The sequence below is a fragment of the Homalodisca vitripennis genome, chromosome 1 (genome assembly GCF_021130785.1).
Source record: "Homalodisca vitripennis isolate AUS2020 chromosome 1, UT_GWSS_2.1, whole genome shotgun sequence".
In the NCBI taxonomy this organism is placed as follows: domain Eukaryota; kingdom Metazoa; phylum Arthropoda; class Insecta; order Hemiptera; family Cicadellidae; genus Homalodisca; species Homalodisca vitripennis.
This window is the reverse complement of record NC_060207.1, coordinates 83,617,441-83,631,241: the sequence shown is the minus strand read 5'-3', so window position 1 is coordinate 83,631,241 and position 13,801 is coordinate 83,617,441. Positions and strand designations below refer to the sequence as shown.

Here is a 13,801-nt window from a genome sequence, read left to right as displayed (position 1 = left end):
CACAAAAAACATACTCATCTAAGACGATTGAAGTCAACTTACAGTACAAGGTACATAATCACACACAGTTTATTGTTTCTGGGTTTGTAAATAGTTAAAAGTGTAAGATTCATAACAAATTATTAAATATGGTTGGATTGAATAGGAGAATGACATTCAAGTAAGGAAACACAGTTTATTTAAATTGAAACTACAGTAAATTCTAAAGAAAAGAAAGAAGAAGAGAAAAGTAAAAGCACAAAAAGACTAATTAAAATATTCATTATTGAAATAATGTATTGTTTTTCTGATGAGTTAGTTTATTTTGTTGTACGGATAAAATAATAATAATAATGAAGTAACATGGGGGATACTGAGATGATAATAATAATAAAGCAAACTGGGGGGTATACTGGTATAAAAGTAATTATTCTTAAAGTAAAATGTTAGTAGGTCAAGTAGGCCTGTTTAATAGTTAATATGATAATGATAGATAGAGGGGTAGTGTAAAATACACTGAACAAAGGCTAAAGGTGAAGGATATATTGTGAATGGAGTGGATAAATAATAGTAGAGAATAGGAGTGGAAATTGAGAGGTTGGGAACAATTTAAAAGTGGAATGGAAAGTAGGAGTTACAGGATAATGTATGAAATAGAATTGAGCCAATAAAATAAATTCAAAAGTCAGTAGCCTACTAAGTTAATTAATTCAGAGGGGGGATGAATAAAAAGGAAATATATTAGGCTAGTAAATATTTGGTTTAATAATCATTTAATCAACTTATAATAATGAAGTGCAATGACTCTTAAAAGGGATTTTACTGTGCGAAATGGGTATTTTATGGTATGAGGAAGTTAGGAGAATATTGTATTAAATGAATACAAATAAATGAGTGAGAAGAAAAGAATTCAGCTAATATAAAAAAAAATAAAACTCAAAACAAAGGGACAAAATTGTATTATTATGACTTGGGGGAATTGCAAAGGAATTTCATTAGTTAAAAAATTGGTAATTAATTAATAAAAGGTGATAACTATTAGATAGTGCGTTGAAGTAAAATAGTACAACAAATAGGTAACAAGGAGGGTAAATAAAAATAAACTACAAAATAGACAGGTTATAATTATTATAACCTCGATTAAAATAAACAAAACAAAAATATTTAAATTATGCAAGATTATTACAAAGGATAAATAATTAAATAAATTTTTACCATTTATTGTGTATAATTTCTAAAAAAAAGGAGAAACAAATTTTATAAACTGTGTGGAGAGATTGTTGGTTAATTATGAATGAATTTGTAAGATGAAAATGCTGAGAATTAATTTTTATCTAGTAACAATAGTAGTAATAATTTATTTGAAAAAATAATGGTTCATATTTATGTTATGTTGATTGTTTTTGACTTAGTTGTAAGAATGTTTAATAAATAATGTAAGTACTATTTGTGAAAAACTTTAATTTTAAATATTAGGAAATGTTTAGTGTAAGATGTGAAAGTGAGTGCGCGAATATCACAGGCAAATCACAACAAATTAAATCACCAAAGCAACTGGACTTGGACACTTTTAAAGTCATGGTGTGTTTTTTATGAATCTACCACAAGTATGGACACTTTGAAGTCATGGTGTGCTTTTCTTTATGTCTGAAAATAAGTCTAAGGACACATAAGTTTGAAGAAGTTTTTGTCAGTGAAGATGAGAATAGTGTTTAAAATGGAACATTTTAAAAGCATTGGATGTGAGAAAAGTCAAAAACGTTTGGATCAATTCACTGCAATAATACAATTCACTTTGGAAACAAGTGATGAAATAAAAACTGTTCTCCCAGAAGGAAATAGAAATGTGGAACTTTTAATCAAATTCAACTTCCAAAGGTGATGTTAAATGAAGTAAATGTGGAAAGGCAAGAACTTTTAATCAAATTCAACTTCCAAAGGTGATGTTAAATGAAGTAAATATGGAAAGGCAAGAACTTTTAATCAAATTCAACTTCCAAAGGTGATGTTAAATGAAGTCAGACAGATAAAGCGCTGGGCCAATAAGTATAGAAGCTGTGATAACTCACCATGACTGTAAGTCTATGAACTAAGAGAGTAAACTGTGATAACTTAGCCTGTAGACAATAGCAAAACTTGAACTTCACAAAATTTTAACTTTAAGTAAAAAATTTGTTCGTCAAGAAGCATGAAGAAAAATTTGTAATATTAGATTTAATTGACAGTTGTTTGTTCTTTGTTCTTCAATTTATTTGTTTTGTTGTTCGGATTGTTTAATATGTATATCTTTGTTATTTTAAATCATTCACTGTAAAAGTTTTAATGAGTAAAATTTTGTAATGAAAATTTTCAATTTTACCACAAAATTTGGGGGGTATCTGTAACGGGTATAGGCCTAGCCTGTAACCTAAATCAACTTTTACAATTAATAATAAATTCGAGAATAATATAATACAATAAATAATATTTTTCTATTAATAATAAATCTAAATGAATAGGAATCCAAACCGACAATTTAATTGCTTAGTTAATGTTATCATTCTCATATTTGAGAATAATCAAATTTCAATTCATTATGAAGCTTAGTTGTGCATGGTGACATAGCCCGTCACTGACAGTTTTGTAACCTCAAACATAAATCTCGAATGGTAAAGCGGCCATATTTAATAAAACTCGATAGTTCCTCATCAACATCAAAGAACAAAGCTTAACACGGCAAAACGCGTGCCACAATTGGCTAACGTAACGATTACTCTCACTGGAGGGTAGCGACCCCGCGGGAACGCAAACTCGTTCTCTGCGCACCGAATTCGAGTGGGTTGTTAGCCAGAAGTAAAAGCGGATCATTTTTCGACCAGAAAAACGGAAAATTTCCGTTTTGAAGGGTATCACTTTTCCCTCTCTGCGCTACTGACGCGGAGTTTGGGAAAGAGAGAGTCTTCTTCCTCGACCTCTTGATGATGTAGTACGTTGTGAAACAGTTTTCAAAATTTTTCAATTATTAATCAGTCTTTTTTCAATGTGATCCAAATTTAAATTTTTCAATTATCTGTGAGGACCGCCGTGTCGCCATCATGGGATTTGGTGAATATGTTTAAGAGTATTTAAACCTTTTCGATCAACATTTTTAATTAATCAGACTCTAAATTTTAACTGCTAGGGAGTAGGGGTATTTTCTAATTAATTATTTCAACCTAATTGGATTTTGTGTTGTAGGATGTTATTTTAAGCATAGCCATAATTTCATTTCATCAAAATTATGTTTCATTAGTATTAGTTTTCATTTAATAAACTTAAAATTTGTTTCTATCAAAATTTTATTTTCATTTTACCATACATAGCTGCCCTACGCCGCACCCATTGTAAAACGACCCTGTAAAGACAAAGAGTCTAAAGCTAATATATTTTTCGCAAAACCTATCTTTTTACTATTTATTATAATGTAACGTATCCGTTACAACTGGGTACAGCAAAAATCAATGAGCCACTTAAATTTGGGCAAATCTTATGGATGTCCAGGACTGGCACATCACTAACTGAAAATGTCAATATATCAGCACGCAAAGGTTGATTGATAGGTCTAATCTACTGAAAGGAATGACTGTTGGGAGTTAGTGGGGCTCTCTAAGTGTTAAAGGCAGCTGCTAGCCCAAAAATAGCTAGTCTGAGATATAGTGCCTTAAATCCTTCTCATGGATCTCGACAGGAAGCAACCCCTTCCCCCTAACCTTACCTATCCAGAATATTTGTAACTCTGGAAGCAGCACAAAGGACCTTTTAGGACTAGGTGCAATTTATAAGCTTCCCTTGGAGAAAAAACCTGCAGACCTGGTTAGTTCAATAAATGTCATTATTAATCCCTAAGCCTTGGCTAAAATTTGTATCTCAATCGAATGCACAAAGTGTCAAGCCTTGATTAAATTTAAATGTGTATAAAGATTTTGTTCAAATGATTCTCTTTTTCAATGGATATGAAATTACAAATAGAGGTTTGAGAGCTAAAACTCATGTAGAGTGGATTGTTGTCACTTTTTAAAAACTTATTGTTGTCGCTGCTTTAAAAAAATGTATATCTATCAGAACAAGTAAACTAAACTTAGCTGAATTATAGAAAAGTTATGAGGTTAAAATGAGCTTAGAGTGGGGAGCATTACAATTCTGTAATAAAGTACAAGTTTCGAAAACTCTGAATCACACTAATTTGATGTCTTTGCATGTTGATCAATTTGAGAATCAGAATTAAACTTGTAACAGAATTATTGGAAGTTTGCTCTAGCTTTTTTTGATTCACTTAGTTTTAATATAATAGGACTACTACTCATATTATAGGATAACATTTTTATTAAGAAATTTGGAATAAAATTAATCAAAGATGAAGGGATATGTTACTTATCCCACATCATGATTTCTCTCATATACATTATATACAATGTGGAAACATTAAAAAGTTATCTATGGAAATACCTCACCTTCAGTATCTTGCCACGGTACTCTGTGAGATCACCGAGTTTCTTGAGCTTGATCTCGTAAGACTGACCCTGATTGAGATATGTGAGTGTCTCTTCATTAACCTTGGTGGCGATTGATGTAGCAGCAGCCAAAACATACTGAAATCTGTGGAAATTATTCATTAATATTTCACAAGTTCATACAAACTGTGAAAAACTGCTAAATAATAATACAAATTACTTTTAGACCAGATTGAAAAGCACAAAATTTGCTTCTTAACTGTCTCAAAAATGTGTGGAGATGAACTAGTAAAATTTGTTATTGTAAAGACAGTTCAGATATTGTAAAACACTAAATATAAATATACACATAAATATACTTAAAAGTAAACGATCATTTATGAATAAATGGTTAAACTTTCAGAATGTAAATGGAGATCATGTTAAAATTTTTAAGAGCTTTCAAGAGGAAAAGGTGCTAGCCAAAGGTCTTTGAAGAACTTCAAATAATGTCAAAGTATTATTTTTAATTACAAATTGAAGTGTCGGAATATTCTAAACAGGTTCATCTAAACTTCTTTCAGAATACAGAATGTTTTAATTTATACATTTTTCTATGTTTTAGATATTATATAGTTGTGTTAATAATTATGTGAGTTATTTAAAAAATAGCGCCCTCTCACACAACAGCGTTTGGCATGTCAGTCGCCATCTAGCCATGGCAGTTAGAAGGTCATACAAGCAAGCTCATGATCATGTGTACCACTTATTCACTGATAATTATTACACAAAGGTACTACTGGCACTGAAGTTATTAGAAAGAAAAACCTTGTTAACTGGGACAATTAACAAGTAATCAAAATATCTGGCTACAACAGTAAAAACTGGAGCAAAGAGAAAGTATTTACTTTAGACATAAAGATGTCCTCTTAGATGGTTACCGTCAGATGGTTACAAAGAAAAGTGTATTCCTGATAACAACAGCTTGCCATGCTGAGGATAAACTTGGAGTTTAACTTCTCCCCTTCAATGTTATATGGATTTCAAACTTTGAAGGGATTTTTATCAAGCACAACCTCCTGGCTTGATGAAACCATGGGCCTCATATTTCTTTACATGTTGGTTTAGGTTCCATGCTAAATCTCTTGCATGACTGTCAGCTAATAACAACATTCTTTTGTGTTCTAATTTATCAGATCCTTCCTTATCATGATGAATACTTGCTTGATCATCTGTAACGCAGAGTACATCAAATGAATGTCATGTTTCTATAGTATTTTGTGAGCAAGTAACATTCTGCAACACTCATGCATTCCTAGCATACTCAGAAACTTTACTTTTCTTATGTTTATAAACCACAGTAAAGTTGTGAAATCACTGTTGGTTGTTAAGTCACAATCTAGTGTTTTGTTTGACAGAGTGACAGTAAGGAAGGGAAACATTGAGGACACACTGAACCATGTTTATCATCATATGTTACTTTCCCCCATAATTCCTCATTGTTTATCTGCAATACATCAATTGTGTCCTCAAGAGATTTAATAGAGGATAATACATTTTGTAGTTCTTCTTTATAGATTGTACATTTTTTTACAAACATTAATCCTTTCATTCAATTTTATTTTTAATTTCTCACTTTCTCATCTTCAGATTGATAAATAATTGCTTCCTTTTGTTTCATTAACACTTTAAATTTATTTAAACAGTTTATTATTTTTATTTTTTCACCTTCTTCATGTTTGAATTTTTTTAGCTCTTTGATAAGTTTTTCTTTGTTAATTACTTCTTCTTCCAGTTCAGATTCATGAAGTGATTTCCTATTTTGTACAATTCCTTTTTTTAAATCCTCACTGTCATTGAGTAGAGCTATTCCTATATCTGTCGTCAACTTTAGGGAATGTTCCAGTTAAGGATCATTTAATTCTACCACATTACTGTATAATTCTCCTTTTGGTAATGTGTGCATACAAGAGGGACATTTCCACAGTACTATTTTTCTTTCGCTCAACCTTTCAACAGCTGAGTACGGCAAATATATACACCTCAAATGTTGCTATTTGTTACAATGACAAAACACTCCTCTATGCTTTACAATCCATGATTCAAACAGACAGTTAGAGAACGTCAACGGTTCACAATCTCTGAGCTTTCGTATAAGTTTACGCAAATTGCATATGAAAAAGTGGCTTGGATCTTAATGTAATGATGAACTCAAATACACGTCACTAGCTGGCTAAAGGTGCAGCAAATTGGGATTTTTGAAGAAGGCATTTCTAAAGTTAGTCAAAAGACATGACAAGTGCTTAAATTTTAATTGCAATTATGTAGAAAAATAGTGGAAATATGTAATTTTAAATCATGAATAAAATACATTTATTTAATTGGGTGTTTTATTAATTACCAAACGGCAGTTATTCTTGGAATATCCTTCGTAATAAATTAATAAAATTGAGTTGTTGGGCAATTGGATGAATTTTTGGACTATGTGATATAGTCCAATATAGGAATAGGAAACTTGGTTTATTACTTATATCCTGAAGAACATACAGACATTTTTGGCATGAAAAATCATAGTAACAGACTTTTATTATTTTACTACTAAATTTCAGAATTAAAAACTCACATACATTTTTACAGTGGGTTTACATCTTGCATTTAAGGCATTTGGAACTTGTTCATGTTGTTTAACATAGGCTTACCTACAGTCCTCAGTGATATCCAGGGGAGGAGAGCCTGTAGATGTGGCTGGCACAGAGGCAACCAACAACTTGTTACCACTTCTGTAAGATTTCAAATGGGAAGAGTTTTCATGTTTTTCATCTCCATCACTGGAACTGGAGCTGGCAGCTGTAATAATATTTCTGGTTACTTTATGTAGTTTGCAGTTCATTATATTGATTAGTCAGCCCAAACATGTCTTTTTGCCAAATTATGGATATTGACTAATTTAAAAATTATTGATTCTAACATTTTGTTATCGTAAAATTGTTTCCTGAAGCTGATAGTAGATGAGTAGATGTAAAGCTGATGTAGAAATCAAAACAACAGATGAGACACTCCGAAGATCAATTGTAAAGATAGTCTTTATAGGGCATGTTCCTAATAAGAGTGCCTTATTTTGCAGGAACACTACTTGTGGAATAATATGTTGAGATTTTAATTCAAATTACAAACTATGTACAACATTACATTAAAGAATGGTTTTCAGGGAATGGGATACGGATAAGAGATATATTAAAATTTTGGGTTTATAACTAAAATTATGTGAATTAACATAAACGTATATGAAAATACTATTATACAGGAATGTACATAGCTGAACAGGAAATTATAGATGAATCAGTAAATGACAAATTCTAACCGATAGCACTGATGTAGGCCTTATTTCGAATTTGAACTAAAGGCACTGAAATAGAATAAACTGATTAGACAAGTTCACCAAGCCAATGTCCCACACAGTTTTTGGCCAAAGGAGTAAGAGACACTGACCTGATCTGAGGAGATGGTGTGGGTGGGGGTGGTGGAGGGGGCTGCTGCTGCCGTCATGGCCCAGGGGACTGTTGCCACTCTCAGGAGAAGAGCTGGACCCTCTGTAACAACATTTGACAGCTGTTACATCATCAATAACTTCAACTATCAGAATACACCCAACTATCATAAAAAAGACAATGGTAACATTTACAAAAAATACTCTGTGAGTTATTACATGAGAATGTTACTAATGTACTTTAATTTACTATAATTTACCTTGAATATATAAAATAAAACTACAATTATTGTGATCTGTATTTTTAAACTATTGTCTAATCCATGAAAACAACTCCACCCCTTAAAAATAAACTCACTATTTCATTGTTAGAAAATAAAATATATAAATTATAAAGATACATTTTGAAAATAGTTTTAAAATATCATTACATAAATTAATCCTTATAAAGAATGTTCTTTATGGATTTTGACTAGTAAATATGCTTCTGATACATTATTTAAGAATAACTCTGTTTGTGAACTACATTTTAAATAATATTTTACTTGTTAGAATATCAAACAACTATATATATAAAGCTCGGGAAGCTGGAAGTTCATTACTACTGATTTTGATTTAGTAATTGTAACTTTTAATCAATCCATACATTTTATCTTTCTTGTAATTCTTTAAGTTCTTGTGCACCAACAAGACTAAATGAAAATTTTAAGATTGCAGCTTTGGGACAGAACTTCATTGTCTATCTTATGTTGTGAACCAACAGAGTATTGAAAAGAAATCTGCAGAAATGGGACCCCTTTGTACAGAATTCGGGCTGGCTACTTTTTGTTATTGATTAAAATATTTGTCTGATTTATACTAATGACAAATATGGGTTAATGGTGGCGGGGGCTGAGTTAGACAAATGTGATGTTTATTTTATAACTTTCTTTAACACTTTGGCTACCGAGCGGCTCACAGTATGATAATACAAGTGTCATCAGATATAGCTACTATGCACCTCGAGCGGCTCACAGTATGATAATACAAGTGTCATCAGATATAGCTACTATGCACCTCGGTAGCGAACGTGTTAAATAATAGAACAAATTATTTCCAGGAATAACAACAATCTTCAAAATCTTTTTCTATGTTACTAGATAATAGACAACAGTCAGAGTTTTGGAAGGTTAACTTTAAAGTACTTCTTTAACTTAAAAAACTAACATCCAACAAATAATTATAAACATACATTTGCAGTTTTTAGTCTGTAAAAATAAAACATTAATCAGCAATTATGGGAATAAGCAACAATAGTTTAGTTTTCTTTAATACTATATAAAGATACTATTTTTGAATATTTCAACATTGGGTCTAGTGGAAATTCATAAGCTATGTGAATTCTGAAGAACTGTTATTTTTTCTCTAGTATTGTTGGCATTCATGATTCATGCAATAAACCATAAATTACAAAATTATCAATAGGTTGATAGAGAAAAACTAGATCTTACCAATAATTTTAAAACGTTTTCATTAAGGGAGTAGTGTGATATAGGCCTGTAACTGTATACTTAAAACCAGTGGCACTCTTTTATTTATATAGTTTTCAATACTAGATACTAAAGTAAGATTGGTATATTTCAAGTAATAAAAAACTAAATGATAAATTATTCTTGACAATTTTAAATAATATATTTTACTGGAGTTTTACTAAAGTAAAAACATCTTTGAATTCAATTGTAAGTTTCCTTTACAAACTAATTATAATTTAAAATTTTTACTTATTTTCTCTGAATAACAATTCACAAAATCACAAATTAATTTATGTAGCTTAATTCATTTATATTTTTTGTAGCAGGTGACTAAAGAAAGTTATTTAGAATGATTCTTTGCTTGTATAAGAAATATAGTTTTTACAAAAGTTAACACAGATATTTGACTATTTTCAAAGCTTAACATTATAAGTAATACGTTAACTTTAAATTCTTTTAATAGCTTAAGAGAACTGCTTTGTTAAACTACACAAACAAAATTGTACAATTTTACCCTTTTTCACTATTAAAAATTTTAAACTTTCTGTAGCTACTAATGTTCTAATCTGCATGATTCTAGTCAATCGATTATTGGATAACTGATTCCACATTATTAAAGGAATATTTTTTACATGCATTTTTTGTCATTATCCTTTAAAAAATTATTATTACCTTATAGAAAGCCACACAATAATGATAAGATAACAATCTTACCAAATCACTGTGTCAAAATTGAAAGAAACCAACTGACTCTACTCAAGGCATCTAGACAGCAAATGCAACAACTGTGGTAGAAGGCAGTCATGAAAATGGGGAGCTGCACATAAACATCAATGGCAAGAGCTGAGATTTATTGCCATTTTTAAGAAAAATTAGAGTGGAAGGTATTTGTTAAATAGATTTTCTCTTAACCATCTCTGAGAAAAATAGGAAATGCTTTACTGTACTTTCAAAAATCAAGACAGAAGTTCTTTTCTTCTTTGGGGTGTTTTACAACTTACATAATAAGTTTCCTCTGACAAGCTAATTTACAGTGCTGATGTGCTTAATGTGTTGCTATATTTCTAATATGCTGTTCAACACTCCAAGCAGAACACCAATATTTCAGCATTTCTAACTCTTAGCTGCTGAAAAAATATATTGACCCAGTGAAGTTTACTTTCCCCATCCTCTACTACTAGTTACTAGTATTTAAACGTTATTGCTGAAATGGGAATACTAATGATTAGTATATGTGTATGAAATCAATTGAGGAACTTATGAATTTTGCATTTTAAATCAGACTAATGACATGTGGAAAATTAGTCATATGACAAAAAATTTGGACAGCGTCAAAAAGTTGGAAATATGTCCAGTGACTGAAACTTTCCTAATTTTTTTACTTATATTCACAATTACTAGAGATACAACGTGCTAAACACCACAACACAAACATGTACAGTACTGTAAAACCATTTATGGACTTTTCAAATTATTAAAATAATTAATGAAGATATAGACTAAAGTATTTTTACATTCCACTTTGAGTGTTAAACTTTGTACATAATGTCTTCAAAACATTGAATTTCGTGTGAAATCTCCATAGTCCTTCGAGTGCATTATCTAGTCAGTTCCAACCACCGATTACGCATTAACTGGCTAGACACCATCAGTTGTCACTTGACAATTTCCATAAAACAGCTCCAAGAGAGCTATGTGAGTACAGCTGATGCAAGCTTGTGATTGCTTACCCTCTGTCTTGGTGGGTGGAGGGGGAAGGCAGCTCCTGTTTGAACACGGTGAGGGACGGCAAGGAGAGCAGTGCGTCACTGCAACAGCAGTCCACCATGTATACGATGGTTGCCACCAAATACAATAAGCTAATAATTTAGAGCCGAATTTGATATCACATTCATTACTTTAAATCATATAAATAATCAATCCCAATTATAGGGATAGATTTACACTTTGGGAAGCAATGGTCTTCTGGAACATTACTGATTTTAGTTGTTCATGTGAATATAAAACCAAAGTACTCAAAATAGAAAAATAATTTGTTTAATATTTAGATGAAAATTATATACAAAAATCTAGTTTTAATGGTTAAAATGATATAAATTATTTTGAATGTGGGAACCACACAAAGTGACTATTATTAGCGATACAAACTGAATGCAATTCTAAATGTGGTGATTAATTCACACCAGTTTCTATTGAGATGCTTCTGTGTGAAAGAAACTAATCAGTTATTGAAGGTTAGAACCAGCTGAAAAGTTTATACACAGAGAACTGTGCATAATTATCTTGTGTTCTCTGGTTACTGCCTCCTTCCACACAGTACAAACTCTAGCAATAGGAAACACCTGAGATTTTGTATCTTGTTCTCTCTCCTAATTAGATCTAAATGCAGATATTTCTAATTCTTTTATTGTGATATTAAATCTGTACATCAAAGAGAGAATCAGACCATACTCAATTGCTTGTTTTTAAAATTCATTCAAATATTGACTTATACCACGTCCCATTTCTAATAGATTCAAGAATCCAACTTGAAAGTTATTTCAATTAAAATGTTTAAATGAATTATCTATAACTTTGTAACAGAAACAAAGTGCTTACAGTTGTTTAACATCCTAATCTCCCTAGAGAGAGGAAAATTTAAAACAGTTAAATATAGATGGTATGGATAAGATCTTACATTTTTATTAACCAGTAAGAGTTTAACTAAATAGTCTCGGCAGGTGGGGAACAAACTCTGCAGATATATTCTCGTGTTTAAGTTAGACATTGGAAGAGTCTGCATGAATCACAAAGATTACTAAATAAATTCTTGATAGTACTTTTGGTCAAGGCTACTTATAATTCCACATTACTAATTTTCAAAAGTCCACTGACAAAACGATAATTAAATGTTTAAATATGATAATATAGTTTCTAAGACATATTACGTTTTTGTATTATTGTGTCTCCAAATCCAAGAGGTCACCCTCATAAAATGGTGCATCTTATTTTCAACTCGTATTGTTAAAAACTTAGGTGCAACATTAATATTAGGGAGAAAAAAGACAGAATGTACTTAGAGGATATAAACAATGACAAACATTAATTTCCAATATAGAGCAAAACCAGATCACTAAACATAGTGGACTATAAATATTGTACTGAGATACAAACTTTTCACAAGATAACTTACAACTACTTGTTTGGAAGCTTGTAAACTACTTCACATTGTTAGGATTTTCAGCAATGTGTTCCGCTTTTTTCAATCCAACTCCCCTCCCACCTCACACTTAATATAGTACAGGGAAAATGGAACTTTACATTTCAGTATAAGTCATCAATATCTCCCTCATCACTACATACATTGTAACAAAACTCACTAATATGCTCTGCCATTTTGGACATAATTTAATGTGATCTTACAATTTGTGGTATAGTAAGATTTAATATATTCCTAGTTTGTAATTTATAAGATTACAGTTGTTTTGTAAGCGTTAAAGTTGTGTTTCATTAAATTAATAAAATTGTGTTTCATTTCAAGGAAAAAATATTTTAGATGAAAAAATATCTTTCTTCCAAAATTTAAGTGAATAAATTCCATTTCTGCTCTAGGCCTAATTTCATAACCTCAAGATTATTGTAATCTTGAAAACAATTTTGAGTAACTGAAACTATTGTGAACTACTGAAATGACAATTACAACAAATATACCAAATATTATTTTCATGGACATTTATCACAGCATGCTCCATTACTATAGCAACATTCACGAAAATACCATAAACTTATATTTTTTAAAGACTATATAAAATTTGGCATCAAATGACATATCTTTTGTATACTATAAAATAGATTTCCATGGAATAGTCTTTCCTTTTTATAATTTTTTCCTCACTAAATTCATAAATAAAATGAGTTTTTATTTATAAATGATAAATATTTCAGTCAGAGTAAAATTATGTAAAATATGATGCATAATCCTGATTATTTTAAAATAGGTTTCACATCTTTATACGAGTTTTTAATGGCCCATCACTTGGAAGGGTAAACAAATAAATCATGATTAAAATTTTCATATACATATTATATATATATATATATATATATATATATTTGATATCAAAGCAAAAAATACAAACATTTTTTCTTGTGATTTAGAATTAATTTTATTCGTTTAGAGTCTACTAAATGGTTACAATCATGATAAACTTATCATTATAAACAATATCTCATAGAATAAGAGTTTATTTTTATTTTGTTTAAAAAACAAATGAGACTATAGGACCAAAATTATATCAGAATCTGTATTTTCCAGAGCTATCTGGTTGTAAATAAACAGTATTTAGGAGGCTTTTACACTAAGGTTTTACTTGTTATTTGTTGATTGTTGTTTGTTA

The 13,801-nt window shown here is 30.4% G+C and overlaps 1 protein-coding gene across 6 annotated transcripts in view; it reads right to left on the bottom strand.

Moving 5' to 3' along the window:
* LOC124365877 (transcription factor CP2-like protein 1) overlaps positions 1-13,801 on the bottom strand; it is a 188,721-nt gene that overhangs the window by 76,314 nt on the left and 98,606 nt on the right. For 5 of the 6 annotated variants that reach the window (XM_046821979.1, XM_046821996.1, XM_046821988.1 and 2 more), the window contains 4 exons: positions 11,156-11,233; positions 7,917-8,017; positions 7,127-7,274; positions 4,449-4,593 (listed from right to left, as the gene is read on the bottom strand). In XM_046821979.1, the coding sequence (XP_046677935.1) occupies positions 4,449-4,593; positions 7,127-7,274; positions 7,917-8,017; positions 11,156-11,233 (472 nt within the window). The remainder of the gene's footprint in view (positions 1-4,448; positions 4,594-7,126; positions 7,275-7,916; positions 8,018-11,155; positions 11,234-13,801) is intronic. The other variant, XM_046822013.1, reaches the window with a different exon arrangement.